This window comes from Artibeus jamaicensis, unplaced genomic scaffold (assembly GCF_021234435.1).
Source record: "Artibeus jamaicensis isolate MK-2021 breed Jamaican fruit bat unplaced genomic scaffold, CSHL_Jam_final contig_786, whole genome shotgun sequence".
Taxonomy (NCBI): Eukaryota; Metazoa; Chordata; class Mammalia; order Chiroptera; family Phyllostomidae; genus Artibeus; species Artibeus jamaicensis.
Window position 1 is genome coordinate 1,600,485 of NW_026521971.1, and position 19,542 is coordinate 1,620,026.

The window sequence follows — 19,542 nt, forward strand, 5'->3', positions numbered from 1 at the left end:
AGGTAAGTCCCTTTAACATTTCATATAATAAGGGCTTGGTGATGATAAACTCCTTGAATTTTATCTTATTTGAGAAGCACTTTATCTGTCCTTCCATTCTAAATGAAAGTTTTGCTGGATAGAGCAATCTTGGTTGTAGGCCTTTGGATTTCATGACTTGGAATACCTCTTTCCAGCCCCTTCTTGCCTGTAAGGTGTCTTTTGAGAAATCCGCTGACAGTCTGATGGGGACTCCTTTGTAGGTGACTGTCCCCTTAGCTCTTGCTGCTTCTAGGATTCTCTCCTTCATTTTAATCTTGGCTAATGTAATGATGATGTGCCTTGGTGTGTTCCTTCTTGGGTCCAACTTCTTTGGGACTCTCTGAGCTTCCTGGACTTGTATGTCTATTTCCTTCACCAAACTCAGAAAAATTTCTTTCATTATTTTTTCAAGTAAGTTTTCAATTTCTTGCTCTTCCTTTTCTCCTTCTGGCATCCCATGATTCAGATGTTGGCACATTCAGAGATTTTCCACCCAGAGTCTTCTTATACTCTCCTCGTTTTTTGTTTTTTGTTTTTAATTCTTGTTTCTTCATTCTGTTCTGCTTGAATAATTATTTATTTCTATGTTACAAATTGTTGATTTGAATCCTGGCTTCCCTTCACTGTTGCTTCCCTGTATATTTTGCTTTATTTCACTTTGTGTAACCTTTGTTTCTTCCTTTATTTTGCAACCAAGCTCAGTCATTTCTGTGAGCATCCTGATTACCAGTGTTTTGAACTCTGCATCAGATGGGTTGTCTATCTCCTTGTCACTTAGTTCTTTTTCTGAAATTTTGATCTGTTATTTCATTTGGGCCATATTTCTTTGTCTCAGCACATCCATTAAGTTGTAAGGGGGTGGAGCCTTAGGTATTCTCCAGGGCAGGGCAACCTGCTTTGCTGCGTTGTGGTATTGTCTGTGGGGAAGGGGTCAGAGAAGAAACAAGGCTCTCCACTCACTCACTCTGCTCTAGCCCCACTTTCCACCCAAGTCTCCTGTGAGACTGGGGGTTTTCCTGCTTTTGCAAATTCCATTTATTTTACCACTAGAGGTTTTGAGTCTTTAGTTTCCCACTAAGCCAGCCCCTCCTCCCACGTGCAGTCCAAATGTCTTGCCATGGGTCCTCTCCACCCACCTGCTGTCCACCTCTGCCCCTCCTACTGGTCTGGATGAATATTTCTTGGTTGTTGGAGTTTCACGCAGTTTGCTTTTCTGGCAATTCTGGTTGTTTGTTGTAAGTGTTTCTACCTACACCTCCATCTTGGCAGGAAGTTCTAAATTTTATTATTTTTTTAATCCTCACCCAAAGATATGTTCGTTGATTTTTAAACATTTTATTTATTTATTCTTAGAGAGAGGGGAAAGGAAGCAGGAAGAGAAGTAGAAAAACATTGATGTACAAGAGAAATATTGCCTCTCACACACCCTCACCCCGGACCTGGTCTGCAACCCAGGCATGTGTCCTAACTAGGGAATCAAACTGGCAACATCATGGTTTGTGAGATGACGCCCAACCCAGTGAGCCACACATGTAAGGGCAATATTGGTTTGCCAGATCCAGGATTAAACCCATAGCCTAGATATGTATTTTGATTGGGAGTTGAACCCATAACCTTTTTTTATGTACAGGATAATACTCCAACCAACTGAGCCACCTGGTCAAAGCTCAGTTCTTTATACACCAATAATAAACTATCAGAAAGAGACACTAAGAAAGCAATCCCATTTACAATTACATAAAAAAAAACACCTAGGAATAAATTTAAGGAGGTAAAATACCATACTCAGAAAACTATAAGACACTGAAGAAAGAAATGAAGAAAATATAAATAAATGGGAGCATATACCATGCTCATGGAGAAAAAGAATTGACAATTTATAGGTTCAGTGCAATTTGTATCAAGATACCGATGGCATATTTCACAGAATTAGGACAAATATTCCAAGTTTATATGGAACCACAAGACTCTGAATAGCCACAGAAATTCTGAGAAAAAGAACAAAATTGGGGGTACCACATTACCTGATATCAAACTATACTAAAAGTCTATAGGAATAAAAACATGGTATTAGCATTAAAATGAACATATAAATTAATGGAATAGAATAGAGAGCCAACAAATAAACCCACACCTATGTAGTCATATTTGACAAAGGAGGCAAGAACATACAATGGGGTAAAGACAGTCTATTCAATAAATGGTATTGAGAAAATTAGATACATGCAAAAAAATGAAACTGGACCACCAATACCATATACAAGAATAAACTCAACATGGATTAAATACTTAAATGTAAGAATAGAAACCATAAAAGCCCTAGAAGAAAACAAAGGCAGTAAAATCTTGGACATGTCTCTTAGTAATATTTTTTTCTGATATATCTCCTCAGGCAAAGGACAAAATAAAAAATAAAGTAATGGGACTACATCAAACTAAAAAGGTTTTGCACAGCAAAGGAGATCATCAACAAAATGAAAAGACAACACACTGAATGGGAGAACATACTTGTCAATGATACATCTGATAAGGAGTTAATACCCAAGATTTATAAAGAACTCATGCAACTCAACACCAAAAAATCCAAATAATCCAATTAAAAATGGGCAAGATATATAAATAGACACTTCTCTAAAAAGGACACAGGTGGCCAATAGACATATGAAAAGATGCTCAGTCTCAGTAATCATCAGAGAAATGCAGATTAAAACCACAATGAGATATGACCTCACACCTGTGAGACTGGCCATCATCAATAAATCAACAAACAAGTGCTGGTGAGGATGTGGAGAAAGGGGAATCCTTCTGCACTGTTGGTGGAAATGCAGACTGGTGCCTCCACTGCAAAAAACAGTATGGAATTTCCTAAAAAAATTAAAAATGGAACTGCCTTATGATCCAGCAATTCCAGCTCTGGGAATATATCCAAAAAACCCAAAAACACTAATCTGAAAGAAGATATGCACCCCTGTGCTCACTGCAGTGTTATTTACAACAACTAAACTTTGGGAGCTGCCCAAGTGCCCATTAGCAGATGAATGGATAAAAAAACTGTGGGACATTTACATAAGAGAATATTACTTGACCATGAAAAGAAGGAAAGCTTACCTTTTGCATTCACATGAATGGACCTGAGTAGTGTTATGCTAAGTGAAATAAGCTAGCCAGAGAAGACAAATTCCATATGGTTTCTACTATATTTGGAATCTAATGATCAAAATAAACTAACAACGAAAACTGAAGCAGGCTCATAGATATAGAGAATGGACTGACAGCTGTCAGAGAGGAGAAAGTTCAGGGGGCTGGGTAAAAAAGGTGAAGTGATTAGGAAAAAAAAACCCTCACAAACACAGATAACCGCATGATGATTAACAGAGGGAAAGCAGGGAGGTGGAAGATAGATATCTGGATACTTATCCAGATATCCTCTGGATAAAAGGGGAATAAATGGTGATGAAAGGAGACTTGACTTTGGGTGGTAAACTCACAATACAAAATATAGATGAAGCATTATGTAATTATACACTCAAAACTTATATAATTTTATTAACCAATGTCATCCCAATAAATTCAATAAAAATGTTTTAAAAAACAGTGGTACAGGGGACTTCTGCCAAGATGGAGGCATAGGTGGAAACACTTTGCGTCCACGCACAACCAAATCTAAAAACAATAAAGTTTTAACAACAATAAATGCAACCAAACCACACAGAAAATCGACAATACGGAATCCAAAGACAACGAAATGCTCAGCTAAACCGGTAAGAGAGGCGAAGCCAGCAGTGGAGTGGGTTGGCCCAAAAGATCCCCGACCAGTGTGGTGCGTAAGCAGCCGAAGGCACAGATCCCAGGTACGGGCTAGCTACGGGCAGACACAGGGAAGAGGCGCGGCTGGCTGTCTGCAGTCAGTCGAGCATTTGTGTGCAGATAAACCAGTGAAGAGGCGAGAATTGAGACCGCACGGCACAGGGTGGTGGGCTCACACATTTCCGTTCAGATAAACAGGCGGGGGCCAGCGGTGAGGCAGACTGGGTGAGCAGAGAGGACTGACATTGCTCCCTCTCTGACCCCACCCCCACATACAGCGTCACAAACCAGCGACCTGGGTGGCCCCGCCCTGGTAAACAACTAAGGCTCCACTCCTCATACCTAACAGGCACAAACAGATCAAAACATGGCTCAAGAACAACTCAGAGCCCCAGAGCTGATAAATCTAAGTGATGAAGAAATAGCCAAACTTTCAGATGCACAGTTCAAAACACTGGTGATCAGGATGCTCACAGAACTGGTTGATTTTAGTCACAAATTAGAGGAACATATGAAGACTAAACTAATTGAAATGAATGGTAATGCACAGGAAACCAATAGTAGTGGAAAGGAGACTGGGACTCAAATCAAGGGAGCAGACCAGAAGGAAGGAAAAAATGACCAAACAGAAAAGAATGAACAAACAAGAATTCAAGAAAATGAGGAGAGGCTTAGGAACCTCCAGGACATCTTTAAACGCTCCTACATTCGAATTATAGGAGTACCAGAAGGGGAAGAGGAACAGTCACGAGTGGAAACCTTATTTAACAAATAATAAAAGAGAACTTCCCCAATCTGGCAAAGGAAATAGACTTCCAGGAAATCCAGGAAGCTCAGAGAGTCCCAAAGAAGTTGGACCCAAGAAGGAACACACCAAGGCACATCATCATTATATTAGCCAAGATTGAAATGAAGGAGAGAATCCTAGAAGCAGCAAGAGCTAAGGGGACAGTCACCTACAAAGGAGTCCCCATCAGACTGTCAGCGGATTTCTCAAAAGACACCTTACAGGCAAGAAGGGGCTGGAAAGAGGTATTCCAAGTCATGAAAACCAAAGACCTACAACCAAGATTGCTCTATCCAACAAAGTTTTCATTTAGAATGGAAGCACAGATAAAGTGCTTCTCAGATAAGATCAAGTTCAAGGAGTTCATCATCACCAAGCCCTTATTACATGAAATGTTAAAGGGACTTACCTAAGAAAAAGAAGATAAAAAAGATGAACAGTGAAAGGACAGCAAACTCACAGTTATCAACAACCACACCTAAAACAAAAGCAAATTAAGAGGACAGCTAGATCAGGAGTGAACCATAGAAATGAAGATCACGTAGAGGATTAGCAACAGGGGAGCGGGAGAAGGAGAAGGGGGGAGAAGGTACAGAAAATAAGTAGCATAGACAGTAGATAGAAAATAGGGGGGAGGGTAAGAATAGTGGGGGAAATACAGAATCTAAAGAACTTGAGACACGTGTTCATGAACTAAAGAGGGGGAATGGTGGGGGAGGGATGTGCAGGGTGGAGGGGAATGGGGGGCAGAATAGAACAAATGTAATGGCATAATCAATAAAAAAAGAAAGAAAAAAACCAGTGGTACATACATATAATGGAATGTTACTTGGCCATAAAATGATAGCTTGGCCAAGCTATCATTTGTAACAACATGGATGGTCCTAGAAGGTATTATGCTCAAAGAAATAAATCAGTCAGAGAAAGACAAATATCATATGATTTTACTTATGTATGGAATCTACAGAACAAAATAAACAAACAAAATTGAAACAGACTCAGTGATTCAAAGAACAGGCTGATGGTTTCGAGAGGAGGCGAAGTCTGGATTACAGGATAGTTACAAAACTGTGTGCTCCCTGGAGGGTGGCCACACTTATTTCCAAAGTGTGTCAACCTAGATGCACAAGAAAAACAGGCAGAACTGCTTAAGACAAAAGTAAAACCTTTTACTGGGGGAGTTATGTGCCTGGGGTGTGACCACCCGCCATGACTTGCCCAGTTAGGAGTTCATGGTCAGACCACCCTGTGAGGTTGCTTTGTGTAGAACTCCTTTTCTGTCCACACAGCCTGCATGACAAACACATAAACTTATTCATCCTTCTCTGGAACTCAGGTCCAGTAAAACCTGAAGACACTTACCAAGGAAGACAAGAGCCTCTGCCCACCAGACGAGCGAGCCCGACTCAGAGCTCAGAGGGGCCTGCCTGTGCCTCTGCCCCCAGGAGGTTCGGCTCCTGCCAACCTCTGCACAGCCCTGACCCTCTGTCACCCACCTCGGAGGCCTCCTTCTCCCCACCTGAGAGGCAGGCACGATTTTACCTGGCAACATCATCTACATGGCTAATAATCCGTGTGGAGTCTCAACCACTTAAAAGGGTACTTCTTTTTTTTTTTTTCAATTGTTCCCTTACAGTTGTCCCCATTCCCCCATTCCCCACCCCCCGCCCCGCGCCATTGCTCTCCCCCGCCCTGACCGCTCCCGCCTCCCACATTCAGTCCCACCCCCTCCCTGTTTTCTCTATCCATGTGTCCTTTATACATGTTCCTTGACAACTCTCCCTCTTCCCCTCTGGTCACTGTCAGTTTGTTCTTTATTTCCATGTCTCTGGTTCTATTTTGCTTGCTTGCTTAAGAGCCTGGAACACTGTATTACTAGCACTTAAGTCCCAACACTGTCACCTTACAGTTGTCAGGCAGCTTCTTTGACAGTCCATCCCCTGGCTCTTGGTGTTAAGATAAATGCAATGAAGCTATAGGACTACATGTCCTACATCACTGTGTTCCAGGTGGGCAATGAGAGAGTGATGGGCACTGTATGCCCATACATTTATGAATGACAAGGAGAGTGATGTGGCCACACGCAGACGAGCGTGCGGCCAGTGGGCTGGAGGTCAACAGACAGAACATTTGCACCCACAAACCCAACTCTGCACGGGAGCACTTCCTCTGCGACATTCCTGGCTCCACACCACCCTTCAGGTCTCAGCTGTCCCTTCTTCCAGTCTCTGCCAGTAGTCCAGGCAGGGTGAGGCTGCCCCATTTCTGGGCTCCTCCTCCCCCAGGCTTGTTCTAAACAGCAATTCCCCACCTGTCCTCTATGACACTGGACTTGGAGAAGACTTCCATTCTACACAGAGGGGCCCCCAAAGGCCACATCCCTGCAGCGTGGACAGCGAGCTGAGAGCGCACAGGCTGAGGCAGTACTGGCCCTGGGAGGATGCAGCTGAACGGAGCAGGAGGTGGGGCCTCCTCATCTGGGCCCGCCCAGGTGTGTCTTTCCCGAGCGCTCTGCTTAGGCGCACACGTGAAACCTGGTGACACTGCTGGCCAGTGAGGAGCCCTGAGCTGCCTCTGTACTGATGAAACCAGGCAGTGTGACCAGGGCCACTGGTGGAGGTGAGACTGAGATCATGAGCAGAATGGATTTGACACATGGCGCCACGGGAAGGATGGCAGAGGGGGTTGTCATGATGACTGAGGTCTTGGCTCCCCAGAAAGTTCTGCTAGGCCCTGGAGGGAACACAGACACGGACCTCTGATTGGAGGGCCCCCAAGGGTCAGGACCTTGGGTCCCAGTGTCCCACTCTGAGTGAATCCAGGCCACAGGTGGAGCAGAGCCAGTCCCACAGGGATCCCTTGGATGGGGTTTAGAGACCCACCTTGAAACACACAGGGTCTCTTTCCTGCAAAACCCCAGGCAGGAGTCCTGGCCAGCTCTTTTGTCCCAGACTTAGCAGGGTCTCCCTTGGCCACCAGGGAGTCGGGCCCTCAGCTCATTTCCCTTCCTGATTGCAATCAGCCAGCCTGCCAGGGGGCCGGGCTGACAAAACTGATAAACCGCTGCAAGGTGAGATTACTCACACATGGAGTGGGAGGCCTCTGCCAAAGGCTGAGCAGGTCTATGGTCTGTGGGGGTGGGTTGGGAGAGAGTTCCTGTGATTTGGCTTGAACTAGCTTTTTTAATTTATTCATTTAAAAAATGACTTTACTCATTTTTAGAGACAGGGAAAGGAGGGAGAAAGGAGAAAAACATCAACATGTGAGAGACCTGGAATTGTACCAGCAACCTTTCAGTCTGTTGGCTGGCACTCAGTCCACCAAGCCACACCAGCCAGGGTAGAAGCTGTTTCTTTAAAGTAAGGCCAACCTCCAAGGAGACTCCAGGGGGAGGCTCAGGCTTCCCTGGTCCCCTGAGAGGTTGCAGGAGGGCTGTGGAGGGTACCCGGTTTTCCTTCACAGAGGCAGCTGCGGCTCCCTCTGAGTCACGTTTGCTCGGTGGAATGGGACCCTTCCTCACACGGGGACAGGAGCCAGGTCACATTTGGGGGGGCCTCTCCACGGTGGCCGCCGCCACCACCTCCTGCCTCCCTTGCTCTGGCCCTCCTTGCTCCCTTCCCTGCCTATCATGGCTTCTCCCAGGGACCCCCTCGCCCTACCTCAGGGGCCTCGCATTCCACACTCTGGCCCAGTGAAGAGCCCAGGACTCTCCCGACCTCCTGTGCTCTGACCCCAGGTTGCCAGCCCTTCAAGGCCATCCTCAGGCAGTCAGCTCATGGACTCCCAACCACGCCACACGTGGGGACAGGCCACGTGACAGGCCTTTAGCCCCACCTCCCCAAACCCTCAGGGTCTGACTTTGCCTGTTTCATTGGGAACACAGAAGCCATTGTCCCTTCCTGCCACCAAACCCGTGGACCCAACCCACTGCACCTTACCCTCCAGGTGGACTGAGCCCACTCAGGCAGCCTTTGCCTGAGCTCTCTGGCAAAGAGAGCTGTCTCTGCTGAGGTGGACAAATGACGGCTGACGGTGGGCATCCTCCTTGTGCATGTGCCTCTCAGGCCCCCACCATGCTGGCCACCTTCCATCTGGCTCGCCCACTGCCAGCTCATCTCCCTCAGAGAGATACTCGAGCTCCCTGTTTGGAAATATCTTTCTCTGGCCCCCTGAATCCTCTAGTGTCCCCTGCCTCTCTCTTTCCCTTCAGAATAAAACTTCTTCAAAGCGTCTTCTACATTCTCAGCCACTGTCACTCCCTGCTCAGCCCCCCACCAGGGCTTCTGCCCGCAGTGCACACTAACACTGCTCCTCCAGAGACTCTGGTGGCCTTCCTGTCAAGAATCCCAGGGCCCACTGCATCGGATCCTCACCCTCCTGCCTCCCTCCTGCCACCCTGCATTACTCCCAATTCTGTCACTTCCCAGTGCTGTGGAGGTGGGCGCTGAGACAGACCTGCAGCTTTCGGGCAGCCCTGGTGGCATGACTTCCTGGCTGCATGAACTCAGCCTCCCTGAGCCTCAGTTTTCTCATCTGTAAAAGGGGGATAATGAGTACCTGCCTCATCGACTCATTCTGAGAATTAAATAAGCTAACCCATGGAAAGAACTTGGTGCCTGGCATTTACTAAGTGCTGCTCAGTAGAAGTTAGCTATTAGAGCCTTGACCTTCATCCAGATCTTTCCATCCCCACCAGAATCAACTTAGTTCAGCCTTCTTACCATCTGTGGTCCAGAAAACTCTGCTATCCATCACTGGCCATTCTGCTGGCCCCGCTCTTCCCAGCCTTTCTCCCCACGGTAGTTAGACTCACCCCATGGGCTTCTTGGACCCAAACTTTTAAGGGATTAAACCTCTCCTTGGCTGAAAACTTCACTCCTAGCCTGAAGCCTAAACTTCCTTTTCCTACAAATGTTAAGATCTACAATAGCACTACACAGGAGTTGTGGGTTTTTTTTTGCTACTATACAACAAGAAGTCAGGTCTTCCAAAGAATGCATTGGAGGAATATTCAGCTATCATTGTTTAAAATTCCCTGCACTTTTAGAATTCCATTAAAGAGCTCATTTACATGAAAAAAGCGGTTTTCTCTATAAGAAATCACATTTTGGGGTGCATATCTCTCCCAAACTTTAATATAGAAGATCAAGCCATGACTGAGAGTAGTCAAGAAGCCCTGGGTCCCCAGGGCCTAGACCCCCACCACCCAAGCTGAGCTTTTCAATCAGGATTTCTTCAATGTCACGTGAATCACCTGGGGACCTTGTGGAAATGCAGTTTTTAATTCAGAATGCTTGGGGGGAGACCTGAGGGTCTGTTTCTGTAACCAACCCCCAGGGGATGCTTGAACCTGCAGGTCCGAGGTCCAGCGAAGAGCAGCAAGTTCCGTGTGTCTCTCCCCACAAGGCTGCGAGTTTCTTAAGCAGACAGCTATGTCTGTTTCACCTGCAGTGACTGCACCTAGCAAGTGCTTAATAAAAGTTTGTTAAATGACTTGTGCCTTTGAGGGGTCCCAGTCCTAAAGTTCCCCACGTGTGGCCTCATTTCACTCGTGCCTTTGAGACACTCCACCTGCATTCTGATGGTACCCTGGAACCCGGGGTCTGGCCCTGGGCTGAGCTGAGCCAGAAGCTCTGTGTTTGGCTGTAGGCATTATTTTCACAGACCAGCACAGTGTCACTTGGCTCCTCTGTGGCCACATTCTGATCCTTGTCTTAACTACATCAGCTGCTGCTACTCAGAAGCCTAAATCACCCACACTCCCCTGCCTCAGTTTAACCCGCCCTCATCTCCCCACACAGATCACGTTACAACACACTCCGACCCTGGCTTTACTATCCTGCTGCTCTTTCTTCCCCCACCCAGGCCCAGTCACCTCAGAGAACTCTTTCCCACGCCCCTGTCACACTCATCCCTTTACCAAAACCCCTGCCCTGGGCCTGGGTCAGGGCCCCACAGCCCCAAGTGTCAGGAGCCCCCACCCACCTGGTTTTCCAGCTTCCTCTCTGGCTGTAGCTTCTCTGGTCCTTTGTAGCCTCCCCAGGTCCAGTCTCTGTCCTCTCCCCTGCTCTGCATACCCTTCCCACCAGGCCTGCACCCGCCAAATCCAGGTTCCAGCACAGGCTGGCGTCCAGAGCCCTGGGGCACCACTCTCTTTTCTGCCCACTGGTTCCCAACACCAGCCCGGAGCCAGGGCATTGCCCTCCACTCATCCTCAGACCTTGCCAATTCCACCGTCCAAACCTCCCCAGGCCAGCTCCCTCCCCCTGGGACAGTTTCTTCAAGGATCCCTGTCCTCGGACCCTGAGCCCAGCTCCTGTGTGCCACCTGAGGGACTGCCCAGTGCCTGCAGCCAGCCCTCCACCAGGGGCTAAGATCCCTCCATACAGGGCAAAGTTGGGCTGTGCTGTTATCAGGCCAAGGAGAGAATGGCATCTGGTACCTGGGTTCCATCCACCACCCACCAGGAACAGAAAATGTCAAGAAGCTTCCTGAAGCCCATGAGGCAAAACACTGGGGGCTTTAGCCCCAGTAATTCAGTGTTGGGAGGGGTGTCAAGAGGTGTGTATCTGAGGGGACGAGCTCACACGTGGATGGTTACCAGTGTGACCAGCTGCTGGATGACCTCGTCCATTCCAGTGGGCCTTTACCTGGGCACCCAGGCAGGAACAGGCCATGTCTGGTGGGGTGGACAACAGAGGGCCAGGGCCGTCCAGGAGGTGGCAGGACCAGGTCTCACTAAGCAGGAGGTTTGAGAGGGCTCAGAGTCATATGCCCCTCACCCATTAGAAAAGTCCTCTCAGCTGTCCCCGGTCTGCCCAGTAGCCAACCAACCTTCCAGCCTTCTTGAAAGATGAGGAAAAACACATTCAGTAATTTTTCCCCAAGTTTCACCAATGTTGGGTACTACAAAGTGATGAATAAGTCTGTGGTTTGCTATGGAGGTTCCGTGTGAGATAAAAATTCTTCCAATGCCCGCCCCCTTCACCACGGTCATTCTTACACTATCGCTGTGCATAAAAGGCTGTCGCGAACACTGCAGAACACCACGGAAGGACCAGCGCAGGACAGAATGTGTGCTTCCAGCCCAAAGATGAGCAGCCTCCCCATCCTGGCCCTTCTCTTGCTCCTGCTCCCACACAGCACCCCTCCGGCACAGGGGAGTCCCTTACCGACTACCTACATCACCATGATCAAGGAAATGAGGGACCTCCTCAGCAAGCCACCTGTGCTTCCAAAAGTGAGTATCTGGGACAAGGATGGCACAGGGAAGGGAAGGTGTGGCAGGTGCTCGGGCCAACAGGACTCACGGGCTCTCTCTCTTTCTCTCTCTCTCTCTGCCACCACAGGGCAGCTTGGGAATAAATGACAAAGTCATCCTGCAGGTAAGAGCTCAGCCCCACACTTGGCCATACCTCCCCGCACAGGGTCACAATGCACCTCCTGCCTGGGTGACCTCAGACTTGGCAACACTTTGCCCAACCTGTAAATAGGGCGAATAGCACCTATCTCAGGGGTCGCGGTGAGAATTAAATGGCACGATGTGCATGAAGTTCCAAGAACAGTGTCTAGCACTTAACGGGTGTTTAATCAATTCCCCAGCCATGGATATACCATGAAAATGTTTTAATTACAAAGTGAAAAGGTAGCTGGAGCTGAACAGTACCAAAGGGCTTCAGCTCCTGGTACTGCAGACTGAAATTTTCCCCATGAACATGCCTGCTTCCTTCCTATCCCTTGAAAATCTGAGTAGGTTTTTCACCCTGACCAGTCCTGGGTGTGATCATTTTGTTACTTTCACTGTTCCTACTGGCCTCAGGGAGGATCTCATCTTTGTGTGCATAGCATTTCCTGGGTCAAACAAGAGGTCGTGTCTCTGCTGAGTTTGTTGGCTGTTTGTACTTCTTTCTTTTAGGAACTCACAGTTAGTGTGATTTTCTTCCTGATTCCTAGGAACCCTTAATTCAGTCAAGGCATTATCCTCGCTGGCCCCAAGAATTTCTCTTGACCAGCCCTTTGCCTTTAGTAGAGTTTCTTTTGAAAAATGTTTTCTCCCCTTATGCACAAAGATCCACCTGGGCCCTTTCTGTAGCTGGCATGGAGCCAGGGGCACCTTAGGTCTCCCTGCACTGTGTCCTCTGGGGGCATAGCCTGGGCAAGAAGGGGATGAGGAGGGGATTGGCCAAGGATGTCCCTGAAAGAAGTCTTGGAAAACTGTAGGGAAGGACACTCCCCAACTTCCCCCTCTTAGATGGATTCTCTGTCCCCTTAGAATAAAGCCTTTCTCAGAACGAACCTGGAGAAATTCCTGGATGCTCCCGAGAACTTCAAAAGCAAGACAGAGCAAATCATGAAAATTCTTCCGGTACGGGAAACTGTTAAGCGTTTGGGGGTCCCTGCCTTGGCCATACCCTTTCTCTGGGGAAGATGACAGCAGGGCCTGCTCCTGTTCTGGGCGAATCTCTAACTGTCTCCTCTCATCTCTTTCCGCAGGAATTCCGGATGGTTTTGCCTACTGCCCCTTCCACGGTAAGCTGCCCCAAAGATGCCCCTGCAGGCGGTGCCATCAGCCTTGACCTGCCGCCCCCCTCCCCCTGTCATCGGCCTTGCAGCCCAGTCTCATCTGATGCCAACTTCCTGGTTTTTTCACAGGCCGACTCAATCTCTATCGATGAGAATGACTGGGATGATTTCAGGAGGAAGTTGTGGGAATATCTGAATGCCCTTCAGAAGTTTGTCACTGCCAGAACTTCAGCCTGACAACTCGATCCTCCTCTGGGCCTTCTTAACAACAGGGCCTTGGGACACGGAGAGCAGAAGAGCCCTGGAGACTCAGGGGCTTCTCACACAGTCCAGGACCAGGAGGGGTTTATTTTCTCCTGTGAAGTCACATGAATTGCTAATTACCTAGTTTCTGAAAAGTGCAGTCCCCATTTGACCTTTTGTGATTATGTTCTCATTTTCATTTTATTGAGGCTATTTATTTATGTATTTATTTATTACTGTGTGAAGTGTATTTATTTATCACCTTGTGAAGTGTATTTATCACCTTGTGAAGTGTATTTATTTATCGCTTTGTGAAGTGTATTTATTTATTACTTTGTGAAGTGTATTTATTTTAGCAGAGGAGCCCTGTCCTGCTCCTTCTGAACAAGACTCAAGATGGGGACCGGGGGGCATGTTCGTCTGTATGTGCCTCAGGCTCGAAACCAGTTTCTATTCATCTGTGAAAATAAACCACACTGTGAACAACTGCTTTCTTGCTCATATCTCAGTTTGACTCGGGTCTTAGTAACTCTCTCGCCTGATGGCTCAGCCACCCCCCTGCCCTCCCCACTCAGGCCTTACTGCTACTACATGGGCCCAGTGCCCACACCATAGCAATCTGTGTTTTCTTGGGAAGCCAGTTTAGAAAATGCAGACCTGACCAGTTTGGTCTTGTTCTTAATTTTCCAGTCCTCAGAGCCTGTGGACCTGGTCCTCACCCCTAGGGAAGTGTAAAAGGCCTGCTTCCACACGTGTACCTTTCTCCTCACTCCCACAGCTACCGATTCCCTCTATGCTCCAGGCGCTGTGGCTTCCTCCATGAACCTCACACCTGTTTCCTGCTTCTGAACCTTTACCCACAACGTCATCTCCGCCACGCACTCCCTGCCCTGACTCAGCTCGCAGGCTCCTACCTCAGAGACCAACTCGAACCCTGCCCACCTCTGAGCTGTCCAAACTACTCCAGGCTGGATGGCACTACATTCCTTTCATGATTTCAGGTTCACACATTCAGTAAACACTGGCTGAGCACTTATACGTCAGGTCCTGTACTGGATGCTGGGGATACGACAGTGAATTAGACAGACGGAAGGGGTCCAGTGAGGCTGCTTTAGGCTGAGTGGCCTGGGAAGGCCTTCTGGAGGAGGTGACATACAGGTTGAAACCCCAATGACAAGAAAGCGCCAGTTGCGTGGCAATCAGGAAGGACAGAGCTCTGGACAGCGGGGACAACAGCCAGGGAAGAGTTGTGGGGAGTGAAATGGGCTGAGCCTTCACGGAGCGAGGAAAGGCCTGTGGTCGGAGGGAAGCCTGGTAGGTAGCCCACAACCCTCCCTCAGCCTCTCTCCCTTCCCCTTTCAGGCCGAAGCCCTGAGTTAGTGATTGATGACGGCAGCAGGTGGGCGTCAGTGGTCAGGTCATATGCACACCTGGTGTGGGACAACCAGAGAGTGTGGGAGAGAGGCATCAGCATGGGTAGGACCCAAGGCGGCAGTGGGGTGACGCTGGAGGCGATGTGCTTGTGAGGCAGATGGACCTTCCAGATGTCCTGGGGGCTCTCCTTGCTCTTCTTAAGCAGCAGTCCAGTCCACTCCAGGTTGGACTGGATGGACGTGGGCCTGCCCCCTAAGGCTCACCCCAAAGCTCAGGGGGCCAGCGCACCCCAGCCCCAGCGCAGCCCTGGGCCAGGGCCCAGAACAGAGCAGTGCTGAGTCCCCAGTCAGGCTGGGGCAATTCTACATCTAGCTCAGCCCCCTGTATGAAGAGGGCTAATGACTGACTCCCAGACCCAGTGGTTGCTCACGTCTCCCCTGCAGGTGTGTCAGTTTTGTTTCAGCGCCAGGGTCATAAGCCCAGTTGCCACACGGGGGCAGCAAAGCCTCGTGGTAAGCCTGGCTGTCCCAAGGCCAAAGTTCCCTCCTTCCAAATCCAGTCTTCAGCAGAAAAGTAGATTGCCTCAACTAGGAATTTTATTTTTACTGCAGTTGTAAAAATATTCTACTTTTTTCACTGGGAGTGAAATATGAGAGAGCATATATGAGCTTATACTGACAAACTTAGAAATACAGAAACATAGAGCAAAGAGAAATTGCCAGGCAAGCAAGTGCCTGCAGAGAGGAGAACTGAGAGGTACTGCCCCTCCCGTCACCTGCCACCATGCAAGCCCTCCTGCTCCGAGAGGGGATCTGCTCCTCCCACCCTGTCCTCGAAGCCACACGTGACTCAGTTAACAAACTCCCTGAGGACCCTCCATGGCTTGCCCAGGCTGGGGACAGGCCCGAAGCCCCGCACAGGGCATGCGCTGTGTGTGTCGGGGGCGGCTGCTGTGGGCAAGGGGTGGCTGCACGGCCGTGGGTCCTCAGAGGTGCTTCCCAGAGGAGGTGATGCCCAGGAGCTGGAGGAGGGAGGGAGTAGAGTCTATCAGGCAGAGAGAGAGGTACAGAGAAGGACATCCCCACCAGATGGCACTGGGGGCCAGGCTGTGGAAGCCAAAGCGTCGAGGGTAAGCAGGTGGGGTGGGGGGAGGCTAGGAGAGAGAGCTGGAGGAAAGGGGCCAGCAGAGCAGAACGGGACCCCTGGGCCCACTGTGGGAGCGTGGGAGAGGGAGAGGTAGTGTGGCGGAGAGTGCAGGGTAGAGAGTGTTGTCATGGAGAGTGGGGAGGGGGCAGGGGCCTCAATTTCCCCTTGGAAACCTCAGGTCAGACTAAGGAAGGCAAAGATGATTCAGGCAAAGTTGCTGCTGCTCCACTGGACTGCAGATGGACTCAGGGAATCCCTTTAATGACTCGATGAAGTCTGTTATTATTATTACAGTGCTTTGGCCAGTGCCCACTGAGGCACTGGAGCCTGCTAAGTCTGGCCCAGGGCCCAGCGGGTGTCTCCCCCTTGATTGGATCCAGGCCTCCAGCGGTACCTGCTGGTTCCACGGACTGCTGGCGCCAGCCCCAGGGACAAGCACCCAGCCACGGTGCTTCAGCTCCACCCTCCATTCACCAATGACCACACAATTATTGTCAGATTCCCCTGCATATTATCCCTGCACCCAGCAGTGTCCCCAGGCACACACTGGGGCTTGAATCTGACCTTGGTCGCCCAGTGTGTGCCCCCACCCCCACACCTCACTGAGCTTCTAAGAGAGGGACTGGGGCACACAGCCATCACCTGCCTTGCCTCCCTCCTACCCAGCTCCTCAAAGACCCCAGGCTCCACCTCTCCCTCTGGGCTCAGCTCACACTCTGTTGCCTCCCTGCCCATCCCTGTGCTCCCTGCCCCTCAGGGTCCCTGGCATCCTAGTCGGAGGCCTCTGGCCTCTTTAGACTGGCGCTCTCCACCCTGGTTGCCCCTGGGGCTTCTCTCAGCAGACACTGGGGCAGCATCTTAGCTTAGCCCTGCCCTGGAGGGCCTGAGGGCTGTGCCGGAGAGCAACCAGGGACAGCTAGGGGCAGCCAGGGACAATGTACTCTGAGGGGCGCAGTCAGGGAGGTGTGGGGAGGGAGGGCCCCTGCAGCAGGACAAAAGGCATGGCCAGGGCAGGTTCGAGAGGTGCAGCCATAGCACAGAGTTGCAGGAGCACCTGGCAGGGGGCTGGTGGGCTCAGAGCACTGGGAGTGAGGAGTGACAGGGTCAGGGGGTGGGTGCGCTTCCCTCCTCCTTCCACAGACTCACTCCATCCTGATTCCCAAGGGCCAGGCCAGGCCTTCCTGAGTAAGGGTAATAAAACAATAAACAGCCACCCCCTCAGAGGGGCTGTGAGCCTTGGATCAGGGCCCCTCCCTCATTGGTGGGTGACTCCTTGCTCTCTTCAGGCTGAGGGCTGGACTTGCTGGCTAACTTTTTTTCCTACAAGCCTGGGCCTACCTCCTTCTAGTCAGGACAGGAATCCCCATTCCTGGCATTCTCTGTTAGCACTTTCTAGGAAAAGCCACGTGACTGAGTCATTTCCCAGTCAGCCAGCCCTGACCTTGACCTTTGTACACCAGGCTGCCCAGCAGGGCTTCCCTCCAGCAGCTGGGTGTGGGGAGATGCTGGGGCCCTGGGAAAAGATCTGCACAAGGAGCCCCATCGGGGGAGCCAAATCCGTCCGTACGTCCAGGCCCTGCAGTCTGGTCCCGACTCCAGCAGTCACTCCCCTCTCTTACAGACGGGGAGATGGAGGCTGGAAGCCAGGTGGGGGCATCACAGTGCCCAGTCAGCCAGAACAGAGAACATCCCCCACTGTGGCCCAGCACTCTCCCACCTACAAAGCCACTTCCTTATGAAAGTGAGCCACCTGGACCTCAAAGGTGGGAGTCACAGCCCAGGTGCCATGAGGAGTGGCCAAGCCTGAAGGCAGGCCTGGCACCCCCAACACTGCATCCACCACAAAGGGAGCTGCTGTGCCCCCAGGGGCTATACAGGGGACCGAGCAAGGCCTGAGCACGGGCATGGCGTGGGTTACGGGGAGGGAGTTATGAGTTGGTTGCACTAGGGCTGGAAGAGAGCTCCCCAAGGACCTCCTCCAGCTGCCCCAGAGACACTTGTGGGTCACCTCCCCACCCAAACCCGTAATTCATTGTCTCCTTTATCACTCCTGCTGGCCCTCAGCCTGAGTGGTGGGGGGTGACTGTCACCTCCCAGCCCTTGGAAGGGCTGAGGGCCTCTGGGGCAAGTGCGGGAAGGAGGGTGCTCTGCCCAGAGGCAGAGGTATTGTACACAACAGGGAACAGAGGTGGCGTCCAGGCTCCAGGCCAGGGCCCTCTGGGGCCTGAAAAACCAGAAGTAAGAACCAAAAAGGCCCCAGGGAGAGTTCAGGGGAGCTTGGCACTTCAGAAAGTCCTGAAGGAAGCTCATTCCAGAATCACTTGTCTTGTCCACAGTGGAAAACCCACACCTGCAACCTTAATTCTTGCCCGTCAGGTCCAGAGGGAGGCAGGCATGGCAGCCGAGCACCCAGGCTCCCACAGCACTCTGGCCTGGACTCCAGTCAAGACAGAGAGGGCAGAGAAGGGCACCCTCCGCACTTGGGGTTGTAAGGGCTCCTGGTCTGATGATTTCTCCTCCTTTTAACTTTTTAATGCAGCCCTCAATAGCAGATAAAGGCAGTGGCCCCTTCTGGGTGCCTGATGACACTCCTAGCTGGGGGTGAGGCCAGAGAACAGAGACTCACAGGTGGGGGATCTGTTTCCAGCCCTGGAGGGCGTCCTGGAGTCGGCAGGTGGGAAGCACAGGTTGGCCTGGCGTTAGGCCGGCCTGCACCCACCCACGGGCTGTCGTCTGCCAGAGTGTGCAGTTGCAGGACCCTGAAAAAACAAGGAAGCCCTAGGAAACAAGGAAGGAAATGAAAAAGGAGGCCTCATCATCCTTGGCTCAACCTTAAAAGTTGGCATCCCTGGGCACTCACTACCCAAGGCCTGAATTGTGTCCAGCCCTCTGGTGTTAGGAACTTCCTATTCATCAGTGACTTTCACATGTCTGGGCCCTGACCGGTCCCAGACCTCCCAGCTCATGTCCCAGTACTGACACATCCAGTCCAGTCTGAACTGACTTCCCCACCCTCCCAGCCACCAGGGGCCTCCACCCTCACAGCAGACAGCCTCACTGTCAGAGACGCCTTACTCCCCTCCTGCCTCAAGACCACACAGCCCAAGCGCTCGCCGCCTGCTCTTCACTTGGCTCACTCCCATTTCCTGACTGCCCCTCCTGGCTGTTCATTCTAGGTGCACATCTTGGTTGGTGCTCTTAACACTGCATATGAGTTGTGGCCTTGTCCTCTCTGTCCCCTACCTAAAGTGACCACCGGATGTGAGCTCTGAATGCAGGGGGCTGCAAGGTGGGACACATGTGGTGGACCTTCCTAGAGGCTTAGCTGTATGGACGCAGAGCCCACATGTGTCTGGGAGTTAACCACCCCAGATCCTCCCAGACCAGCCAGGACTCAATGGTATCAGGGTCTGGGAACACTCGGTGAGCAGGACCAGACCTGGGGTTTGGCCTGACGGCCTGGCCTTTTGGAGGCGCACCTCTGGGGGGCTGGACACAGGAGATGATGGAGTGGTCTGTCTGGAGCTGCTAGCACGAAGGCCAGAGATGTCGCTGCGTGTGTGCTGGGTGGCCGGAGTGATCCCCTCCCAGAGGATGAGCCGCCTGTAGTGCTATCCCTGCCTTGGTTTTTCATAAGGGTG

The 19,542-nt window shown here is 50.6% G+C and overlaps 1 protein-coding gene across 1 annotated transcript; it reads left to right on the forward strand.

Moving 5' to 3' along the window:
* Window positions 1–11,804: 11,804 nt before the first annotated feature.
* IL3 (interleukin 3) lies at window positions 11,805–13,375 on the forward strand. The gene is made up of 5 exons (XM_037129998.2): window positions 11,805–11,855; window positions 11,965–12,000; window positions 12,888–12,980; window positions 13,109–13,144; window positions 13,268–13,375. The coding sequence occupies exons 1-5, from the start codon at window positions 11,805–11,807 to the stop codon at window positions 13,373–13,375; spliced, it is 324 nt and encodes a 107-aa protein (XP_036985893.2).
* Window positions 13,376–19,542: the final 6,167 nt, after the last annotated feature.